The sequence below is a fragment of the Myodes glareolus genome, chromosome 9 (assembly GCF_982192425.1).
Source record: "Myodes glareolus chromosome 9, mMyoGla1.1, whole genome shotgun sequence".
Classification (NCBI taxonomy): Eukaryota; Metazoa; Chordata; class Mammalia; order Rodentia; family Cricetidae; genus Myodes; species Myodes glareolus.
The window spans coordinates 35394894-35418370 of NC_142034.1; the positions used below are offsets into that span (position 1 = coordinate 35394894).

The 23477-nt window shown below is 42.2% G+C and overlaps 2 protein-coding genes across 7 annotated transcripts in view; one reads left to right on the plus strand and one right to left on the minus strand.

Moving 5' to 3' along the window:
- Ppm1e (protein phosphatase, Mg2+/Mn2+ dependent 1E) overlaps window positions 1-20099 on the plus strand; it is a 144702-nt gene extending 124603 nt beyond the window's left edge. Inside the window, exons 3-7 of the mRNA XM_085695620.2 lie at window positions 2038-2237; window positions 5473-5661; window positions 9221-9364; window positions 9584-9677; window positions 15225-20099. Coding sequence (XP_085551746.1) covers window positions 2038-2237; window positions 5473-5661; window positions 9221-9364; window positions 9584-9677; window positions 15225-16276 — 1679 coding nt within the window. The 3' untranslated portion in view covers window positions 16277-20099. The remainder of the gene's footprint in view (window positions 1-2037; window positions 2238-5472; window positions 5662-9220; window positions 9365-9583; window positions 9678-15224) is intronic.
- Window positions 1-23477, minus strand: part of Trim37 (tripartite motif containing 37) — a 131270-nt gene that overhangs the window by 6137 nt on the left and 101656 nt on the right. For 2 of the 6 annotated variants that reach the window (XM_085695619.2, XM_085695618.2), the window contains exon 25: window positions 20190-20484. The exons of the other annotated variants lie outside the window; for them this stretch is intronic. In XM_085695619.2, coding sequence (XP_085551745.1) covers window positions 20430-20484 — 55 coding nt within the window. In that variant the 3' untranslated portion in view covers window positions 20190-20429. Of the gene's footprint in view, window positions 1-20189; window positions 20485-23477 lie in introns of those variants that run through there. 6 annotated transcript variants of the gene reach the window in all.

The following is a 23477-nucleotide window of genomic DNA, read 5'->3' on the forward strand; positions in this document are numbered from 1 at the left end:
GAGTTCCAGGACAGCCAGAACTACACAGAAACCCTGTCTCAAAAAACAAAAATCAAAAACAACAACAACAAAAAGCAAACATTTGGAGTTACTTAAAGCAAGAGAAATATTTGGCTGTTTATTGGCTTGCTCATTTCTTGTACATAACTCCTCAGGGAGTATTTGCTCTTTGAACTTTCTTTCCCTTTCAAATACACACTTGTTTTTCAGTAACATAAAATTAGGAAGGGAGGCCGGGTATGGTGGTCCCTGCCCACAAATCACAGCACTGGGACCTGAAGGCAGCCTGTGCCAACAAGACCCTGTCCCAAAAGAAACACAGAAAAATGTTAAAGGGCTCAAAAGCCATCGGCTAGGACTACTATATATTAATAATAAGGAAAAACTGAAATAAAACCCTTGAGACTAGCTTTCTAAATATAATCATTAAGAAAATGGAGCTGGAGGCAGTGGCTGACACCTACCTAGAGCTCAGGAGGCTGAGGAACAGTGAGTTTGAGAACAGGTCAGCCTGGGGACAGTGAAACCCTGTTCAGAGGAGGACGGGTGAGTGTGTGCTGGGTGTGGCAATTTGCAACTTGGGAAGCTAATTCCAACACTTGGGAGTCTACAGCGGAGGATTCTGAGTTTGAGGCCAGCTTGGGCTCTACAGGGGGATACAGTGCGTATGCTGCCTGCCATGGTCAGGGCCCCAAATTCTATTCCTAACACTACAAAACAAGGAAAATCATGTAAGAATTATGCACAAGAGTAGAAATGGAGTCACAGATTCAAGGCTAAAGCAAGATTGGAAATAAAGAAATGGGAGTCCTAAGTCCATGCTGCTGAGGAACACACAGTCTCTTTTTGGGATTTCTGTTCTAGGCTAGAGGAAGCATCTGTAGCCATTGCCCGTCTGCCACACACTTCCTCAGGCTGCCAAGCTGTGTCGGATTTAGTAAAGCAACTTTCTGAAGGAACACCCAAAGTACCGACAACCTCCTCTTTTGGTTGAGGAGCTACAAAGAGAGTGGAAGACAGCCTGAAGAGAAGGTTAAAGATGTTAGCTGTAGTCTCTTCAACACAAACTGGCCATGCGCCACAGGACAGAAGTCTGCCACAGCAGCCACATGTTAACTATTGTGTCAAACTGTACAGTTAAGACGATAGAAAGCCAGCTGTGGTGGCGCATGCCTGCAATCCCTGCACTTGGGAAAGTAAAGCAACTGGATGTCACTTATTCAAGGCCAAGGCTGGCTTGAGCTACCTAGCAAGACTTTGGCTTAATAAATAAATAAGCAATTGAAAATAAAGCCTTTAATCCTAGCACTCCAGAGGTAGAGTCAGGCGCCTCTGTGGTTAACCTGGTCTATAGTGTGAGTTCCAGGACAGCCAGGGCTACATAATGAGACCATAATAATAATATTTTTTTAAAAATCAAAGTAGTGCACTTAGGTGAAGACTCCCACAATACACACAGAGAGAATTCAGGTTGTCCTCCGGAGTAAACACACCTTTAGCATGTTAGTTACCCCATTGGCTAAACTACTGCTTAAAACTTTAATAATAATAAATATATCAAAGAAAATATGTAACTCAGTTCCAAATGATGGTCTGTTCACTACAGTAGAGAGAAGACATAAGAGGCGATCAGGAAGAGGAAGTGAGAGCGAGCCGCCAGTCCGCCAGCTGTTCTCATCTGCCTTTCCTGCTCCTTTGGCTGCATAACCAGCGCTCATGTTTCAGGCGCTCTCCAAAGCCTAGAAGGCTTGGCTCTCCACCCAATAACCACAGCGGCGTCCAGGGAAGGCTGCTCTGGCCTAGAGGGCAGAGGGCTGGAGATCACACTGAAGAAGCCTGCCCTGACTGCAGGTCCCCTGCCAGGGATACAGTATCTTGGTGGCAGCTGGCAGGCTGTTATTTCTTCTCTTCAGAAGCAGTGTTCCTTTCCTTGAGTTCAGAAGGACATGGCTGGGGTGGCTGCTTCTGTCCTTCCCAAGCAGGGGAGAGGAAAGCAGTGTTACATGGCTCTTCACCGGGGGTCTGTTTCCTTCACAGAAATTGAGACAGTGAAACTGGCCCGTTCTGTCTTCAGCAAACTACACGAGATTTGCTGCAGCTGGGTGAAGGACTTCCCTCTGCGCAGGAGGCCTCAGATTTATTATGAAACGTCAATCCATGCCATCAAAAACATGCGAAGGAAAATGGAGGACAAGCATGTCTGCATCCCTGACTTTAATATGCTCTTCAACCTGGAGGTAAAGGGCATTCTGGGAGCTGGTGCAACATGGTCTGTCACTCGCCGGACGGAGGGAGGTGGACTGCATTACAAAATAGAACTGTTTTGTTATTTTGAGTAAGTTCAGATCATTCCAAACCAGGAACATTATGTTATTTTTAATAGGCTCACATGGTTCAAAATTGGGAGAGTAAAAACCTCTCCTGGACAGCCAGCCAGTTGGGAAAGCAAGGGAAGTTACCAGTCTCTTTGGAAGTTTCTAAAGCATTTTATTAGTAACCAAAGAAAACCATTATACTGAAATATAGTTCTTTAAAAGGAGAATATTTCTGTAGTAAAGTCAAGTGACTTAGTGGATTCTCAGAACAACACCATGTTGCTGAAGCAACAAAAAACACAACATAAAAGAATAAATTTAAGGCTGAGACAACTTGAGTACATGTGATTTTCTTTTTAAAATCTGGGTCTCTGAGGTAGGAAGTAGTTGGAATTACATTCCACAAGTCTCTGTGACTGACAGATTAGATCCATATGAGCCGTGTCAGCTTAATAACCACGTTCTTGCTGTCGTCTTTTTCTAGTAAGCGCATTATGCTAATGCAAACAAAGGTGGGCTTGCTTCCTCTGCCTGTCACTCACCCTTTCTTTCTTCTAAGTCTATAACTTGAAAATTGCGGTGTAGTAATTTATACCCAGCATAATATTTCCTTCACGTAGCTACTAACTTTCAACTTCATGGACTGCCAGGGCTAAAGAGCAATGCAGGTTAACAGCTGGGGCTTAGAAAGACAGCAGCCAGTGACCTTTGTGCCCAGTGCTGTGTCTGTGCACATGGGGTGCAAAGGCTACCTCCTAAAAGTCCCCATAAACTACACCTACTTGAAGGATGTTATTCGGGATGATGACCTGGCTGGTTTTCATTTGTCTCCAAATGTGAAAAACAGGCAGAGGCCTGTCTCAGAAAGAGCCACCCTGATGAACCAAAGCAGGGACTGAAACTGACTGAGCTATGATTGTTTAGTGTTACAAATTCTTATACCCTTGATCTGATAACTTTATTTCATTTAAAATTCTTTATCACAACGAAAATACAGCAAAGTCTTAAGTATGTGTTTGATAAGTGCTTCAACATTATTAATAAAAATAAATCAGAAATGATCTAAAAATCATTAAAGGAAATGTATTTTAATTTATTCAAGACACTGTCTTTGAATAACACGTGACATGCAGAAATGTTAATGACATAGAGCAGGACATAAAATTTCATATATAGTGTGATCCTTACTTTAAAAACGCAGAGACAGCCGGGCGGTGGTGGTGCACACCATTAATCTCAGCACTCAGGAGGCAGAGGCAGGAGGATCTCTGTGAGTTCGAGGCCAGTCTGGTCTACAAGAGCTAGTTCCAGGACAGGCTCCAAAGCCAAAGAGAAACCCTGTCTCGAAAAACAAAAAAACAAAACAAAACAAAAAAACAAAAAAAAAAAATGCAGAGAGCCAGGTGTGGTGGTATACACCTGTAATCCAGGACTTTAGAGGCTGAGGCAGGGGAATAGCTACAAGGCAAGACCCTGTGTCAGAAACCAAAGCACACTCACACACCCCCCAACACGTACACACAGATGTAGAACGTTATACCCAAAGTCCTAATAAACACCATCACCAAAACAAAACCCAGCCACAAATGTATAGATACAGGGCTATCTATGATAGTGGGGTTACAGTGACATTCATTTTCTTTATTTTTTTATTTTAATAAATTATCATTTTTTTTTTGTTTTAAGAAACTACACTGCTTTAAAAGAAAGTTTGTGCAGTGAAACATACAGCATCACGCATGCTGAGATTCCACGACCAATGCGACAGCCCTGACTTTATGCTCACTTCGCCAAGACCCCTCCTGGCTGCTGTTTCTTCTGATGTTATACTGAGTTGCTGGGAATTGTGTACTACTTTAGTCCAGATATAAATTATAAGTGTCAGGATTTATTTTTAGACAGTTCTGCTTCGTCAGTCTTCGATGGTACCATAGACTGTTTTGCTTGAAATGTAAGATACACTAGAGGTAGTGCCTGTAAGTAGACAGGACGTCACCATTTCTGAGTGTTACCATTATTCTCAGGACAGCTAGATGCAGTGCTTCTGCTAGAGCTATTTCCAAAGCACAGAGACACAGGTGTGAAGGCGGACAGGAGAATGAGGTCCACTCAACACATCTGCGTCCAACCTGGGCTACCTGACACTGCTGCAAAAATAAACAAATAGGTAAAAACAAAAACGAGAAAACAAACAAAAAACAAAATAATAATAAAATAAAAAAAAAAAAACTCAAGCAAGCAAGCAAGCAAGCAAGCAAGCAAAAACATCCCCCAAAGAAAAGATTGGTTCAGGATGACAGAACCCAGACTCTCAAGGAAAAAAATATAAAGATTCCCAAATGAAGCCATTAGCTACCGCTGCCTCAAGGGAACTTCGTAACCATGAAACTTGAGTGACCTGCAGGTTACCAGCAGAGCTAAGACTCAAACATCCGAGCTGAAAATGAAGAGAGCAGCCAACTATTTGGCACTTGGAGAGTGAACTCAAGACACAACAGATGGTAGAAGGGCCACTGCTGGCAGCCGGCCTTTCTGAGAAATGAGACGCTGATGTTTAGATTTGAGCTGAAGCAAAGGTGCCAGCCGCACAGGGCACTTGGGCATCTGATACGTAGTTTGAGATTGGCTAACAAGTTTAGAGACTTATTTATGGTAGGAACTCAGTGTGAGCAGGAACGGTGTGGGAAAGAGGTCTAACTTGGCTGTCTTTATCTCCATGTATTTTAGATACCCGGCACACAACTGGTCTCGTGCTGGAAAGCCAGTTATTTTTTTAATGTTCTCTGGTATTTTGAACAAAGTACTCAATCCGGAACAGCTTTTGCTCACTTCTTCCCCATGCCTTCTTTCCTCTACCTCCTCCCAACCTCTGACTATGGTTTTGAAGCAAATGCATTTGGGTGTTTCCATGGTACACAACAAGTTTCACAGGGAGGGCCCTCCGCCTGCACTACTGGGCATGATGTGTTCCAGGGCGCTGTGTGTAAACAGGTGCCCGAGCATCGCAGCTTGCGGCAGCTCATTGGGCGTGTCAGCAAAGGGAAACATTAGTCTCCTTATCTGAATGACACAGTAGAGGACGGACATTTCCAGGGCATTGGCTCATTTGGATGGTACTGTGCCCCATTCCTTAACTGTTTTGTGTCTTTATTGACAGGACCAGGAGGAACAAGCTTACTTTGCAGTGTTTGATGGCCACGGGGGAGTGGACGCTGCCATTTATGCCTCCGTTCACCTACATGTTAACTTAGTGCGCCAGGAGATGTTCCCCCATGATCCTGCTGAGGCTCTCTGCCGGGCCTTCCGTGTCACAGATGAGCGGTTTGTGCAGAAGGCAGCCAGGGAGGTATGCCCACGTCCTTGTGAACACCAGCTGAGTTCAATCCAGTCTCTGTGGCTGAAGGGCACTTTGGCCTTTTCTCTTTCTGGGTACATATTATCTAAACTGTATACACACACACACTTTGGCCTTTTCTCTTTCTGGGTACATATTATCTAAACTGTATACACACACACACTTTGGCCTTTTCTCTTTCTGGGTACACATTCTCTAAACTGTATGTACACACACACACACACACACACACACACACACACACACACACACACACTTACTCGAGCTACCTTGTTGGACTCTGCTCAATTCTAAACCCAGATCCCTCCTGAGGAATAATTTTGTGGGACACAATGAAACACTAAAGGAAATTCATTCTGTGGCTGTCTGGCCCCTTTCTAGAATTGCTGCTGGATTTGGCAGGTGAGTATTACTTCTTTTTTCCCTACTACCTGTTAGCTTCGAGCCTGGACCTGGAGAATTGAAAACAAGTTTTACAAAGGAAACAGAAACTGGGATGAATTCCATCCATCCCTTCTGCACGCGCAGGCAGTGGTCACTGCGTATCTGTCTCCAGGGAACATTCCCAATGGAGAGCTAACCTTAGATAGAGTCCTTAGATGATCCTACAACTGATTTCTTCTTAATAGGAAGAAAAGACAGAGCTCATGTCCTATATTGCTAAGGCTGGTCAGACCTAAGCACTTTACTTGGAATGAAATTGAGGGGTTCTATATTAAAGTCTAAAAGTAAAACAAACAGAAACCCATATGTATATCATGCTATGCAATGAAACATAATTACCTATAGTACCCCATGTTGGATTTTTAACTTGGGGGGCCAAGAGGAAAAGGCACTTTTTTCACTTTTCAAAACTAATTATATATTAAGATATGCACAAGTTAACACTTCTACCACATGACTCAAACGTGAACTTTTAAAATGAAAAGACCAGAAAATTATTTGATTCCATTTCCCTGATCTTACAATTATGCTGCAAAGCAATAGAGAGGCTTAAAATTAAAGAAGAATCCAGAACTACTTGGCAACAAGCAAGAGAAGTATCTCCCTTGAGCCCTAAGCTTGGTTTAATACACAAATTACTATAGTAACAACCAGGACCCACAGATGGAGCTAGGGCTGCACAAGACCCCAGTGGACTCGGCCCTCTCCTCAGCCCTGCCTCTGTGGAGGGACACAGTGAGCCTTGGGGGTGGGGACGGCCTGTATTCAGCAGTGTGAGCACTGGTTGGTCATTTTGTCTTTTTTTCTATCTTATGTGCTGTTTCCTACGTCCCGACTGTGCTTCCCTCGCTCGCTCTGTCAGTGGTGCCATCTCAGTCCTGTCAGAGTTCTCCACATAATTCAGGGTCCTCTCAGAAGTCGCTTCTCTCCTTCTTGTGCCTTCATGTGCTCCTTACTGCTGGGGAGTAGCTATTCCTGTTGTGAGCAGCCCTCCCTCCCTCCTGTTCTCTCCAGGGCATATGCACTGAAGTGTCTTTATCCTGTGTTCCAGAGGGCTGAGCTTTTCAACATTCTGTGTGGGAAGACATTTTATTGGTGGGTGAGGATTTATAACAAACTTTTCCTATATAGGGAAAAAGAGAAGTTGTTTTTCTCATTGGATAGAAGAAGCCCTTCACTACCCTGACGCACTCGTTCTAATTTGGGCCAGGTCCTTAGTAACAGACTCATGCTCATTTGGTGGTGACTCATGTCAAATGGAGATGTCATTTTAGTATAGCAGGATCAAGAGCTTTAAGTACTGCGGTAGCTATTGCAGTGAAGCCCCAGGCAGGGCTGTTAGTTCTCTATGCAGTGTTTCCAATCAAAGCTCCCTAAAAATACTGTGGGAAGATTGTTCTGGTTTTTGTTTTTAAAGGTATATAAGCATCTTCTTCAATGAGTATATGCTGTCTCAGCTCCATGATATCCAGAGACTAGGGACATTTCTTTTGTACTAAGAAAATACTTTGTGTACACACACACAAACACACATAACAACTTTCTTACCTCACTGACAACCCAGTAGGTCAGAAACAAAAAGGACTAAGGCTGCCTGGGAGTGATTGTGCACGCCTTTAATCCCAGCACTTGGGAGGCAGAGGCAGGTGGATCTCTGTTGTGCTTGAGGCCAGCCTGGTCTACAATGTGAGTTCTAGGACAGTCAGAGCTATTTCACAGAGAAACCCTGCCTTGATATACAAACAGCAGAGAGAGAGAGAGAGAGAGAGAGAGAGAGAGAGAGAGAGAGAGAGAGAGAGAGATACAGAGACAGAGACAGACAAAGAGAAACAGAGAGAGAGAAGGGGGAGAGAAAGTGAGCGACGGAAGGAAGGAAGGAAGGAAGGAAGGAAGGAAGGAAGGAAGGAAGGGTGGCAGCACACGCCTTTAGCCCCAGCACTTGGGAGGCAGAGGCAAAAGATTCTCCATGAGTTCCAGGCTAGCCACAGTGACAATCAGACCCAGTCTTAAAAGAAAGGAGGTGGTGGTGGTAGAATGGATTTAACAGTGAACCACGAAGAACAAAGACTTAAAAGTGTTTGCACAGTAAAGAGATTACCAGTCCTTGGACAAGTCACAAAATATGGCATGTTTTTAAACACACATTTGTGTATTGTGTGTGTGTGGGGGGGTGCGTGTATGCCACAGTATGTATGTGGAGGGAAGGACAACTTCAGGAGATGGTTCTTTATGTCCACCATATTGAGTGGTGAACATAGTTCAGAGGTTGAACTATGGTCATCAGGTTTTGCAGTGCCTTTACCTTCTGATCTTCTTACCTGATCCAGTTTTTAAATTAATTAGTTAATTTATATTTTATGAGTATGGGTTTTTTTTATGTATATCTGTGCACCACATGCATGCGCTGGTCATGAAGGCCAGAAGAGGGCATTAGATCTCTTGGGACTGAGTTACACATGGTTGTGGCCATTGCCATTATGGGGTGTGAATCTAACTTTGGTCCTCTAGAAGAGAAGCCAGTGCTCTTAACCACTGAACCATCTCTCTCCAGCTGCAAGCCCAGTTCTTAAAAAATCTATACTTAAAATGAAACTGATAATCATTCCTGTCCAGTGTATCACAGATCAAGTAGATTTGTGTATAAAAATGCACATAAAGTTCTCTGAGTCAGGAATGGTGGTATACATGTTTAATCTCAGCAGAAACAGGTAAACCTGTGTAATTTTGAGGCTGGTCTGGTCTATATATCAAGTTCCAGGCTGTTAGAGCTACACCGTGAGAGACTTTATTTCAAAAATAAAACAAAACTGAAGCTCCTCCCCAACTAGTGACCAAAAGTAGTTTATTCTTTTGAAGATTTTTTTTAGCTATAAAGCTGTTGTTTTTAGCAAAATTTTGTTTAGCAAAATTAATGCATGTTCATTTCAGGAAGCATTAAAAATACAAATAAAAATATTCAAAATTCCAAATAAAGAAAATGCTCCGAGAAACATGAAACAAATTACTAATTGTTTCTCAAATGCAGCTTGTATGAATTATAAATTGCTTCTCAATGAGAATTTGGTGTCTTTTATTTTCTTTGACTATGGTCTTAAATTATTTTCAGAGCTTACGATGTGGGACCACAGGAGTAGTGACTTTTATCAGAGGCAACATGCTCCACGTGGCATGGGTGGGCGATTCCCAGGTTATGCTTGTAAGAAAGGGTCAAGCTGTCGAGCTAATGAAGCCACACAAGCCAGACAGAGAGGTATGTATGGTCCATTCTACTCAAGCATGTCCTAAGGCAGTTCTGCAGTTACTAGGATTCCTTCCTATTATTGCCTTTAATCTCAACAACTCTACCACGCCCCTAAAGAAGAAATATAGAAAGCCTCTTCGCAGAGATGATGGGCAGTGGATCTGTTTACTGTAAAGTGGACGAATAAATCCTGACTCCAACTATTTGCTTTTTATTGTACTGCTCTAGGATGAAAAGCAGCGAATTGAGGCCCTTGGAGGTTGTGTAGTTTGGTTTGGTGCCTGGAGGGTGAATGGAAGTCTATCAGTATCCAGAGCTATAGGTAGGAAAAAACCATTAATTTTGTTTCTCCAAAATCTTCTACCTCTCTGCCATGTGTTAACTTTGATATGAAGGGACTTGAGATGCTAACTTATCTGCTCAGAGTGCTTATTACTGTTTAAGATAATATCTGGATGCTTTTTAATGATTTAAGTACACCTGGCTATTTATACATTCAAATCTCAAGGAATGTTCAGTCCTATTCTTTTGATAGAGGTCTCCAGGTTAGTGTACAAACCTACTTGAAACCACACTGCTTGTTTCATTCTACATTTCCAGAAAATGGAAGCCTCTCCAAATTTCATATTGTTTCTATCTTTACCTCTTTCTTTTTCGGTGAATTATAAAATGACGTGAGCAGAATTCTTAGAAACAACGCACTTTTTATACAAAACTATTTTCTAAATACAGACTATCTTTTAGGAGAGAGGGTCTGCCTCGAGTGCTGGTATTAAAGGTGTGCACTACCATACCTGGCCCAGAAAAGACAATTTGTCAGATAATCCTGCGTTCAAGTTTATTTTTTCTTCTTTCCTTTCTCCTCATCCATGCTATGGAACAAATCTAGGGCTTCATCATGCTAGGCAAGGGCTCTACTCACCCAGGTCCACTTCCGGCCCTTACAAGCTTCCAAAGGAATTGGGTTCCCTAAAACTCAGTCTGTTTAAAAGGGCAAAGTGGCTATAAAAAGGCTCAATGATGATGGGAAAAATTATAGGTGTGACTTCAGGAATTGGCTGTGCCTGCCTTTGTCAGCTTCCCAGTGTTCTTTCTTCTTCAACACAGACTCACATGGAAGCCTACAGAATCCACTCAGTGTTGCTCATGTCTGTGCTGAGGGCTGACTGCTTGGGATCGCCAGCTTTTGAAGACTAAATGTGTGTTTCCTAGGTAGCTAAGCAGATACGCATGCACACCGTAACCTTTAAATTTTACCTCGCCAAACAAGTGAGTGGACATAGAGCTAGCATACACAAAGTCCATATCTAATCACCAAATTTAGTTTATCGTTACCAAAGATTCCAGAACAAGAAAACCTAAAAGATTTGGTTTAGTTTCCTCAGTTGTTTAAGCTCTTCCCACTCTTTGAAAAGGCGCTGCTGGCCAACTGCACCGCAGCCCAGACACGAGCACCAGGGCCGAATGAGAGACAGAGCTAGAAGAGCACCCACCCCCCGAAGAGCAGTGTCACCTCACAAGGAGGGAGCTATTCGGTGCTCTGGGACAGGGCCAAAGGGGGGAAAATCTCGAGCTTAAAATACACCTTTTTTGTTTTGTTTTTCGAGACAGGGTTTTTCAGTATCTGTGGAACAAACTGAAACTCGCTCTGTAGACCAGGCTGCCTCTGCCTCCCAAGTGCTGGGATTAAAGGTGTGCACCCCACCACCTGGCAAGCCTAAAATACACTCTTATATATACAATTATTTTTGACAACTAGAGCTGCTTAAGACGTCTTCATCTTCCTTTGGACTGTATTTGCCAGGAGATAAGAAAAAGTAGATAGATGCTGGCCCTGATTCTAAAGAGAGTACAAGGTAAAACCAGAGCAGAGTAAGAATGACAACCTAAGATGAAATAAGGTCAACATCACAGAGAAAATGACTTTTCAGTTGGATAGGGTGACATACTACATTTAGGGAGGGAAACCCCAGGGAGAGAAATACTTTTAGAAATAGCAATGAGTACAGGCGAGAGCAGACGGTGGAGTGGGCAATTAGAAGTGTTCCCGCCAGCCTGTGATGGGCTTCAGATTTGACCTTAAGTATCCTGGACTTCCTAGGTAAATAAGCAAAGGGACCACACGAGCACTTGCAGTGACGGCGTGGAATAGCTCAGCTTGGGGACCAAGTAGAAGGCTGGGGTGCACTGCTGGAGACGAGGACATCTAAAAAGGGAGACACGGGGGAGGGTGGACTGCTGAGACAGATGATAGTATGTAAGGACAAGGAAAACCAACTTCCAGGTTTCCGACTTGTGAGTAGGAAGACGCTAAGCATTTGTAATATAGCAGTAGCAGCTGGCAGGGGGTGAGTTCAGTTGGACATATTTTCAGTTCTAGGTACTGACGGGATGTCTTAGAAGAGATTTTGTATGTACTTGGAAATACAGATCTGGAGTTTAGCTGAAAGTTGAGCTGCAGCAAGGAATTAGTAATTCATTCTATCCTGGCAACATTTCATCTCTCATGTGTGCACCCACACATGTTGTAACTACAGGCATGAGCAGCACTGCCCAGAAAACATACACTGTGTAAAGATGAGGCCCATGACTTAAGAGTAACACACACAGTGGCCACACAGTCTAAGTCTGGATCTTAGCCACAATGGTTGTACTATTAGATCAAGGAACAAAACCAGGAAAAAGAGCGTTTCTAGACTTGGGTAGTCAGGGGTGCAGAGGTCCTGTGAGAGATGGGTTTAAAAAAAGAAATGGAATTATGGGCTGGAGAGACAGCTTAGCACTTGTTGCTCTTGCAAAGGTTTGATTCCCAGCACCCACAGGATAGTCTATGCCCCTCTGTTGGTTCCAGTTCCAGGAGATGTGATGCCGTCTTCTAACACGTTCCAGCACCAGGCACACAAAGTGGTAAACAGACATCCACAGACATTTGTGCACGTAAATGAATTTTTTTTTTTTTTTTTTTTAGAGTGAGATTGAAATATTTATTCAGGGGGTTATGGAGGAGAAAGGGAGGGGGCAGAGAGAGAAAGGGAGAGGGAGAAGGAGAGGGAGAGAGAGAAAGAGAGAGAGATGGGGAGATGCACACAGCCCCAGAAGAGAGCAGTAAGAATGTCGTAAATGAATTTTTAAAGAAATGAAATTTTAAATCGGAAATAATTGGTAGTACCTGAGAGAAATGTTTTAAGTTGGTCTAAGAATATACTAATTAAGATATAGAAAGATGGACATGGTGGCACATGCCTGCAATTCCTGCACTTGGGAGGCTGATAGGACTGGGAGTTAGTGTCAGCTAATCTAGGCTACATAGTACAGTGTTAAAAAAAAAAGTAGAATTGAATATATTTGTAGAAAGAGAGTACGTAAGGGCTGGGCGGTGGAGGCACATATGCCTTTAATCCAAGCACGCGGGAGGCACAGGCAAGCGGATCTCTGTGAGTTCGAGGCCAGCCTGGTCTACAAGAGCTAGTTCCAGGTCAGGCTCCAAAGCTACAAAGAAACCCTGTCTTGAAAAGCCAAAAAAAAAAAGAAAGAAAGAAAGAAAGAAAGAAAGAAAGAAAGAAAGAAAGAAAGAAAGCAAGAAAGAAAGAAAAGAAAAGCATTGAAAATGAGTCCTTTGCCTGAGCTCCAGAGAGATGGGAACAAAATAACTGACTCTGGTCGGGTATAGAGGTCAACTCTACCTACCCCCAACAACAAAAGTAGTGGTGGTGGGGACTATGGGCTTTTCCTTTGAATTTGTTTGTAGAAAAATTGAGGAAATTCAAGTCTTACAATTTTCTTTTAAGAAATTAACGAATCTACCAAGATCTAGTTTAATTGGCTTAAGGAATTGATGAATAAGGAGGATTTGGGGGCTCACAGGACAGGAGAAGGGACAAAGGGACAGTTCGGCTCCACTTCCAGCTTCTCCACTGCCTCACCCCAGAAGCCCTGCATCTATGAGCCAAAGCTGACAGAGGCATGGACGTTTTCTAGCATATGGACAGAGGAGGCTGAAAACAACAGGATGCTGCCATCTCTACCAGGAGATGGGTATTTGTGCCTTCCTACCAAATTTGGGGGCGAAATGCCATGAATTTGACTCTCAACACTGGAGCACTGAAAAGCCAGAGTTCTGGCACTGCTTCCGCTGTGCAAATCTTGTGTGTTCTGTTCTAAACCAACAGCTGTGCTAGTCTTCTCATTGTTAGCACTAACAAGATTTTTCTGGAATAGTGTAACTCAGATCACATTTATTTTTAGAAGTAGAGTTCAGAAAATAGTATTTCTATCAGGTAGAATAGGGGAAATGAAGTAAAGTGGACTGGTGAGGGTACTGCTCTTACCTTTAGAAGTTAGGATGAGCTTCACCAGTCTCTTGGGATACCACAGTAAGAAATGAAGTCAAAGCCATGCTTTTAAGAGGCAAGAGTGGTGGTGCACACTTACAATTCCAGCTGCTGGGAGGTGGAGGCAAGAGACATTCAGGGGAAGCCTTGGCTACAAAGCAAGCTGGAGGCCAGCATGGGCTATGTGCATGAGACCTTGGCTAAAATAAAAAACAAAAAACAAAACAAACAAACAAAAAAACAAGTAGGCAAGATAGTGGATTAGAATTATCCAAGTGAGAACAGGCGTGAAGCTGGGAATATATAAGGTCAAAAGCCCCTGTTTCTTACTTACAAATACATTAACCTAAATAATTATATCCAGTAAATATCTAGCTATTCAACATGCTGGATACAGCATATAGCCCACGCTGTTTGTAGCTTATCCACAGGGCTCCTATTGAAGTGTTTTGAGGCTATCTGACATGTCTGACATCAGATACTAGAATTAATGAAGTATATAGTATATCCTTTGTCTAGGGCAATGAACGGTGGTAACTAATGAGAACTTGTATACAACAAATGGGGGAGCTAGCAGTCTGACACCAGTGCTGCCATCCTAAACACTAAGTTATAGGGTGCTACTTCACTGTCGTTTGGTGGCTAAGGACAACAGCTGGCTCTTTTCCAAGTGTCTAAAGAAAAATAACAGAATAAAACAATGTAGGAATCTGGTAAGGTCTGTATCTTCAAGTTCCGAAATCTCTCTAGAAGATGGGTGATCTCAGCAGCCGTAAGAGAAACCTGTGGGCTCAAGGCCTCTAGTGTGTTGGACATCACTCCCTAACTCTGCCTTGTGTCTGCTTATATTGTTAGTAAGTGTGTGCAGTCAGGGGTGAGCAGTCAACACAGGTGGTCATCTCTGAAGACAAGAAGACATTTACTGTGAGCTTCCTGTCTCTTCTCCAGCCATTAAATAAAACAGCGTCAAAGGGAAGCACCAGAAACCAAGTAGTCTATATTGTAGCTCTGTGTGGGACTGTTGATAAGGCCCACACATTCCCTGAGCTTTAGGGAGTCACATTTGGTTTTAAAGTCTCTTGTAACTCAAACCTTTCTCCATGTTCACAACATGAACCTACTTAATAATTTCTAGAAGAGTGATAGAAAATTCTTTAATGAACTCAGCCCACCCCCATGTTCTCAAGTTGCAATTAAACCAAGTCTGATCACCAGTAAGAGAACAGCTCTCCCGAACCGACAGTTCTCCTGTGTATGAGTGATATTTTCAGTACAGCAATAAAGTCTAAACTGTAGCCAGAGGCACAAGGTCGAGACTATACAGGGATTGAGGAATTGAGCCCTGCAACTTGGAGTTTTTAAACTGGGATTAAAGTATAAGCAACATCAAAGTAACATAGAATTCAAGTGTTTCAGTTACAATTTTTAAATAAAAATTTCCCACTAAATTACAACTAATCCTAGTATTGACCATAGGCATTCTAAACATAAGTGAGCCACACTTGCCTTCTGATGACCTTCCCTTCTAATTCCCACAGGAGATGCTGAACATAAGCCATATATCTGTGGAGATGCAGATTCTGCCTCAACTGTTTTGGATGGGACTGAAGACTACCTCATTCTGGCCTGTGATGGCTTCTATGATACCGTGAACCCTGATGAGGCAGTGAAGGTTGTGTCTGACCACTTGAAAGAGAATAATGGAGACAGCAGCATGGTTGCCCACAAATTAGTAGCATCAGCTCGTGATGCAGGGTCAAGTGATAACATCACTGTTATTGTGGTATTCCTGAGGGACATGAACAAAGCTGTAAATGTTAGTGAGGAATCAGAGTGGACAGACAACTCTTTTCAAGGAGGGCAAGAAGATGGTGGGGATGATAAGGAGAATCATGGAGAGTGCAAGCGCCCTTGGCCTCAGCACCAGTGCTCAGCACCCGCCGACCTAGGCTATGAGGGGCGTGTGGATTCATTCACTGATAGAACTAGCCTGAGCCCGGGGCCCCAGATCAACGTGCTGGAAGACCCAGACTACTTAGATCTCACACAGATAGAAGCAAGCAAACCTCATAATTCCCAGTTTTTGCCACCAGTTGAGATGATTGGTCCTGGTGCACCAAAGAAAGCAGATCTTACTGAGCTAATAATGGAGGAGAGATCAGTCAAGTCATCATGGCCTGAACGGAATGGGGCTGGAGAGTTTCTGGCTTCTTTTAATTTGGGGTCAACAGGGCAACAGATATGCAGAATGGAGAGCTTGTCTCCTGTCTGTCCTGGGTTGGAAAATGAACAGTTCAAATCCCTGGGGAAAACAGCGTCTAGATTGTATCATTTACGCCACCACTACTCCAAAAGGCAGCGTGGATTCAGGTTTAATCCAAAGTTTTATTCATTTCTTGCTGCTCAAGAGCCTTCTTACAAAATAGGCATTAGCCTCTCCTCCCTTACTCGAAGTGGGAAGAGAAACAAGATGTTAAGAAGTTCTTTGCCATGGAGGGAAAATAGTTGGGAAGGATATAGCGGAAACATGAAGATTAGAAAGCGTAACGATATTCCATGCCCAGACCTTCCCTGGAGCTATAAAATATAAGACTTTTCTTCAATGTAGGTTAGCTAGTTCTCTCAAAACACAACTCTCAGTAGAAACAAGGTAGACATTTCTAAGGTACATGTGCTTCATTATGAATCCATTGATGGCTCAATCTTTAAATGTACATAGATCTCTAGGAAATTCAAAATAGTGTTTTCAATCTTAAAAAAAAAAGTATTGGCGGTTTCACTAGCAAAACCATACAACTGGTCCCTGTGATGTGTCTCTACACCTACATACAGCTCCCTCTCAACCATCCCTTCATGTCACTAGTGGAAGCTTGGAAGTGATTCCAGTCAGGATATACGGTATGGCAATCGCAGGTATCTGGCCTGATGTGCCTGACCTAAAGGAAACAGTGCAGAATTAAACTGTTTGGGTGAAGGACTAAAAGTCACACGGGTCTTAACCGCTGATGAAGTGAACCAGGACCAAAGTGCCATCTTCTCAGACTTGAAGGCAGTATGCAGTAAGATAATGTATTCATTTTTCATAGAAAATGAAAGGCAACTATGAATATTTTTAATTAAACTATTTCACAGGGTTTTAGTTATTTGAAAGTTTCATAACCTGTTATGGTGCTTTTGGTGGAGACCCCTGCGGCTGGCTGCCACCTGGGACCGGCAGCTCAGGGTGACAGTGGGGGTGATGGCAGGCACGACGACAGAAGACTCAAATGCCATTTAAAGGAGCTGGGGAAATAGCACTTCTCTATTTTCTGATTTTTAAGAAGTTTACAAACAGCAAAGGCATATATGACTATAATATAAAACGTAGTTTGAGTAATGAAAACATGACAGTTTTAACTTCTCTAAAATGGTTTTCCCCAAGGGAATGAAGTAATTGGTACGAAGGAGACTGAGTGCAAACCCAGAGGCCATGTGCACAGGACAATGCAAATTACCGAGGGCCCGGCCACCCGCTTCAGACCACACTGACAGGTCATGTGCTTCTCATTTCAATACTTATAGTCTACAGTTTAAAATCATCTACTTTTTTGCCATTTCTACAGTTTCAAACCAGAAACATGTCTTCACATAAAGACAGCAAATACGCTTATCAGATATGTTCAGTGAGGCAGCCTGGTTTATCTCAGTCATGAATGTTTCCATGTTCCCCACCCTATCACCCATGGGCTAGCCGGGCCAACAGGCAGAAGTAGCCTAGCTGGACCCATTGCTCACACAGTGGAGGCACAGCCACTGCCTAATCATGTTTTGTGTACTCCACATAACACGCAGCATTCTCCGCTCCATATAGACGAAGATCCTCCGTGTCAGAGACATGGATAACTTGAGCATATCACAGGTACCGGCAGAGCTACATCACACCATCAAAGACCAAATCCTGGCTGCTCTTCAGCAATGGTTAAACTGTTAACCTACAGCTTTTATTTTTCAAACTTTGAGTCTAAGTGGAGACTTTCAGTATTTGTTTTCTGTTGACCTTGGAGTCATTTATTCTTCTCTCCAGTCTTGTGACACACTGCTGAGAAGGAATAAATGTGGCTCCACCTCAACACGATTAGGATTTCATCATCCTTCTGATGCCTGCCCCATAAATGGACCTCACTCGCGGTCATTTCTTGAAGCCTAGATCTTGCTGACAACCCATCAGGTACAGGGCCAGTTTCAAACCCAATTTTTAAAGAAACAAGAAAACAGAGGCAGAACACAGGTGCACATACAGCCCCAAATAGCTAAGTACATTCAGAAGAATTTCTGTGGTTATCTACTGGTAATGTTTTTGATCAGAATAAGGAGAATAGAAGAAAAAAATGAGGTGATAGGCTTTTTATTGGTGGGGTAAAGATGGGTGGATGAAACTGGGGCAAACAGACCCATTTTTGAAAGGTCTGATCTGTAGGTCTGAATACACAGCAGTGTTAACTCCATTTCTCATGTCATTAGCTCTCTAGAAAATAGAGAAAAGTACTTCTAGTGTGGTCAAGTTAATAAACCAATACTGTAAAAACTAACTCTTCATCTGTTCACAATGTGCGTATTTATAAGGTAGTTAGGTACCATTTGTACGGTAAGTCCTTTAACATAACATTCTATAATATTAAAGTAGTGGTTATTGGCCTGATATATGCTGCTGTTGGTTCTATAAACCAGATGAGAAGCAGTGCTTTGTGAAATGCAGTGTTAAACCTTAATGCCACTGGTGATAGGAAGTAGTTCCCTTCAGTTCAAATCCTCTGCCCTCATTTGCTGCTTGCTAATGTAAGCAATAAGTAACCCTCTAACTAATGGTATCTATACATTGCTGTAACTTATATTTAATGATGGTGTATCTGGTGATTGTAAAAATATTAGACAGATATAAAAGTATCTATACAATATATATTCACTGTAAATGCTGAGGTATAGTCTGTGAATTATGTGTTTTGTACCTCTATTTCATTGTGCAATTTAGTGGTGGTGAAAGTTCAACACTCGATCCTTAAAGAGTGGCAGTGTCCTTTTTTCAGTTACCATGATCTGCATCAACTTGTTTGCTTGCTAAACCAGTTTCGTTACAGTAGGAAATAGCAAAACAAATATAGACAAGAACGTGTAGTAGTGATAGGAAAGCAGACTTGGAGTCACCAACTGAGGGTACCACTCCTTGTACATTCACTGTGAGTTGCAAAGGGCATTAGTCCCTAATTTCAAACGTTTCCTTTTTCACTATTTTTTAGATATGTACATTGGGAAAGCTATCTGAGGTTGGCAACATTACAGCACCAAATCTTGGAGCTATTAATTCTATTTATGTCTGTACAACAGAGGTCAAACAGAAGAAAAGCATGTATATACTTTTTCTTTACCTACAAGTGCCATCCATTGTCCTTGAAGTAATACAATTAGAATCCATGTTGCATTTAATTTAAGTAGGAGGCACCTTGAAAGCAACATCTTTTCAAAGGACAATGTCAGCGATGTCAACACTAAGTCTAACCCTGACCACATTTATAGTGGTACAGCATCAACACTGCATTTTCATGACCACCACACGTCATTGCTAGAACACTGTGCCAGTAAGAAGTGCAACATCCAAGGGGCAGACGAAAAGGACGCAGCTCAGTGTTGCAGATAAGCGGCTGTGCTCAGGAACTTCCTCCCATCAAAGGCTTGCTGGGCTTGTGTGAAAAAAAGATCTAAATTATTTTAATTTTTAAACTTAATTTGCTCATTCAATGAGCTTTTTCACCTAAGGCTACAAAAGAGGACACTACAGTTTTGTTCAGATCTTTGTTTGGAAAACTTTTCTTTGGATCACAAATTACTAAAAGATTTGTTTTCACCTTTCAAAAACAGGATAAAAGACAACCCCCCCTCTTCTGTTTTGATCTATGAAAAGATGGTTGTTTCTTCAAAACAAATGATAGCCAGTATTATAGCAGCCAGACAAACAGAAGTGACCGGAAAAACGCCGTTGCATCCTTCAGCAGCATTTTATCTATTCAAGTCTATTTATTCTGCTAATTGGAAACACAAGTGAGGGCAGGGGATTCTGCTGACACAGCAGCGCTCTTGAAAAGGAAATACTTTAATTATCTTTGATGTATTAGATAATGCAGATACATCATTGTAATCTCTCTAGGTGCTCTTTGGTGAGAGACAAGCTTTCTCTTATTCATGACATTTCTCTGGAAAGAATTCTCTCTGGAGTGAAGTGAGTGAAGTCACGATTTACAAACCCACTCTACAGATCACTTTTGAGTTGAGTTGTAATCATAAGTGATCTTTCATGTTTTATTTATTAAAACCATTTATTCAGGTAAGGAGTATGTTGAAATTTTGCCAATATCTTAATAAAACTCAGCAATTAAAAAATAGTTATTTGTCTTATTCATAAAGTATTAAGTTGAGTTACTCAGTGCTTAAACTAGACAGATCATTCAGCCTTAAATAAAACCCTCACAATCTTCAGGGGCTTTGAAAAATCTTTTATTTCTATGTAGTATTGGCTGTCCTGGAACTCACTATGCAGACCAGGCTGGCCTCAAAGTTGGAGATCCGCCTGCCTCTGGCTCCCAAGTGCTGAGTTGTTGCAAGGAGACTGTTTGTCCCAGCTGCCCAGAACCGAAATAATCACACAGAAACCATGTTCATTAAAGCACTGTTGGCCCATTAGCTCTAGTTTCTTATTGGTTAGTTCTTAGATCTCAATTTAACCCATTTCTATTAATCTGTGTATCACCACATGGCAGTACTGCAAAGCTGGAGAGAGAAAGAGAGAGAGAGAGAGAGAGAGAGAGAGAGAGAGAGAGAGAGAGAGAGAGAACTTCCATCAGTTGCCTGGTCTCAGAAGATCTACAACCTTATCAACAAATCCCACAGTTGGCTTTCTGGTGTTGACAGCCTCATCCTGAGGTTTGTTAGAATAAACTACCAGCTTCCAACCATATGATTCCTGTCACCTAGGGGAGTCCAAGGGCTTAGAAGCTACTTCCCAGAACATGGATCAGAACAGCCAAGACTACATTATCACATATATGACAATCTTACTCATAGGCAGAAAATCCCCTTCAGAATGAAAACCGCTCACATAAAAGTCTGGTCAGAAACATGCAAGACTGTAAATGACCCTAATTCTTTAAGCAGGCAAATGAATTACAGTGGAACAACTAGTGGAATGCTCCCTGGCAAAGCAAGCAAAAACAAGTACTGATCACAAAGACAGATAAAGGTGCTGTGCTTTACGAACTGTGTGGCTGTACACTGTGTGCGTCTATTTCTATGACACAATGGAAAAGGGAAAATTAAACAGACAAAGAAGAGTGGTAGCCAGAACTCTGGGGAAGTGTGACTTACAAACGTCCACCACAGGGGATTCTTAAGAAGACTGCAGACTGTCATGATCAATCTAACTTTAGTAACATTGAACCACAGAATCACAATACAGAGAGCAGAAAAGAAAGGTGCTACAGTAGTCTTGAAGTTGAGAACTTAAAAATGACATGCTATTGAAAACCTGAAGACTATAAGACCTGTACACCAACTGGGTACCAGGGCATGGATCCAGATACTGAGGAGACTGAGGAAGGAGGGCCCCTTGAGCAGAGGAGTTTGAGCCAGCCTGGGAAGTATATAAAACCCCATTTCAAAAACACACAAGTGATAGTCAAAAGATTTCCCCCCACAAGTATAGAGGTCAGATATATCATTATTGAATAAATAATAATTGACTTAATGTTAAAAAGAGAAAAATAGAAAGGAAAAAGCATGGGCTGAGCGTGTTAATACACACTTTTAATCCCAATACTTAGGAGGCAAAGGGAGGCGAATCTGAGTTGAAGCCAGCCTGGTCTACAGAGTGAGTTCCAGGATAGTCAGGACTACACAGAGAAACCCTGTCTTGAAACACCCAAAAAGAAAGAAAGCAAATAATATACCATAGGCAATGATCCAGATTTCACATGGTTGGCTATTACAGTCGCAGCAAAGCCTACAACGAGCCCTGTAGGATTCACCCACATTTTTTTTTCTAGTAAAAAAAAAACACACAAAAACCCTCCCAAAAACCACTTTAGCTGGGAATAGAGGCATATGCCCATGATCCTAGTATTCAGGAGCCTGAGGCAGGCCCAGTGTGGGCTACATGAATGGCCTAGAGTTCATATGCACACCTACCCAGCGGCTGAGCGGAGTGACAGTACCGCTCTGACAGTGAGCACACACCTCCACTGGTATTTTGTTTCTAATGTGATTTTCAGTAAAAGTTCCTCAAAAAGTTTAATCGTAGCTGAGCATGGAGGCTCACACTTTTAATTTCAGTACTTGGGAGGCAGAAGTGGATGGATCTCTGTGAGCTCAAGGTCAATCTGGTCTACATAATGGATTCCAGGTCAGGTAGGGCTACATCGTCTCATTATGGAAGAGAAAACACAAGGTGAACTTTTGGATCCTTTGATTAAAATACAAGAATGTAATAACAAGTCAGGAAGTGATGGTGCATACCTTTATCCCAGCACTTGGGAGACAGAGGCAGGTAGATCTCTGTGAGTTCAAGGCCAGCCTGGTCTACAGAGGAAGTTCTAGGACAGGCTCCAAAAAGCTACAGAGAAAAACCTGTCTCGAAACCTTCCCCCCAAAAAGAATGTAAAAATAGGACACATTAGAGCCAGGCATGGGGACAAAATTTGGGAGGCAGAGCAGTAGACCTCTATGAATTTGAGGTTAGCCTCGTCTACACACAGTGCCAAATCAGACAAAGTGACACAATGAGACTACCTCAAAACCAAACACATTACAAGGGTAAAATGAATGCAGCTCAGTTGTCAGCATATACAAAGCCCCAGGTTCAAACCCCAGCTCTGATACGGCATGGTGGCACAGTCTTGTAATCCCAGTACTCCTGAGACTGGAGGACTAAAAGCATCAGAAAGTCAGTGTCATCCATGTCATCTATGACAATCCTAGATCTGTCTTAAAAAAATAAAGTACTGCAAACAAGATTCATTACATGATCATTGCTATGGTTACATATGGCACTAACAAAAGGAAAAGCTGGGTCAAGGTTAGATAGGAATTCTTACAATTTTCCTAATTCTTAGAAATCTAAAATTATCTCAAAATAAAAACAATAACAACAACAACAAAATAGGACAATCTTTCAGCTTTTTATTTGTGTTTGCTTAAGCAAAATAAACTGAAAAAAGTATTGTGTCCAAATTCAGAGCATTGCATAATCTCCCTGAATTTCCCATGTGGGGGCAACATAAACTTGTCCATCTCAAAAATGACAAGGGCTCAATGAACCTTGTCAAAATTATTCTGAAACAATAGGATCACATACACACTTTTAATCCCAGCACCTGGGATGCAGAGGCAGCCTGGTCTACATAGTGAGTTCTAGGCCACCCAGGGCTACATAGTAAGAGCTTGTCAAGAATTTTTTTAAAAAAAAAAAAAGGCTGAAATTAGTGACATGGCCAGCACCACACCTGCACCGGCGCCAGGCAGTTCACAAGTGGCTGTGACTCCAAGAACGAAGTCTTAAGCCCCCTTCTGGCCTAGCCAGACATCCAAATCACATATACATAAATGAAAACTTAAGAATCCTTAACAACAAAAAAAAAACCTAAGTATTTAAGGAAGGTTTCAAGTAAAATGAAGGTGGGTGGTTCCTGAGGAATGACACCTGAGGTTAGCCTCTGACCTCAACATATATGTGCACCTGCGAACACACGAGCACACACATGAACACAAAA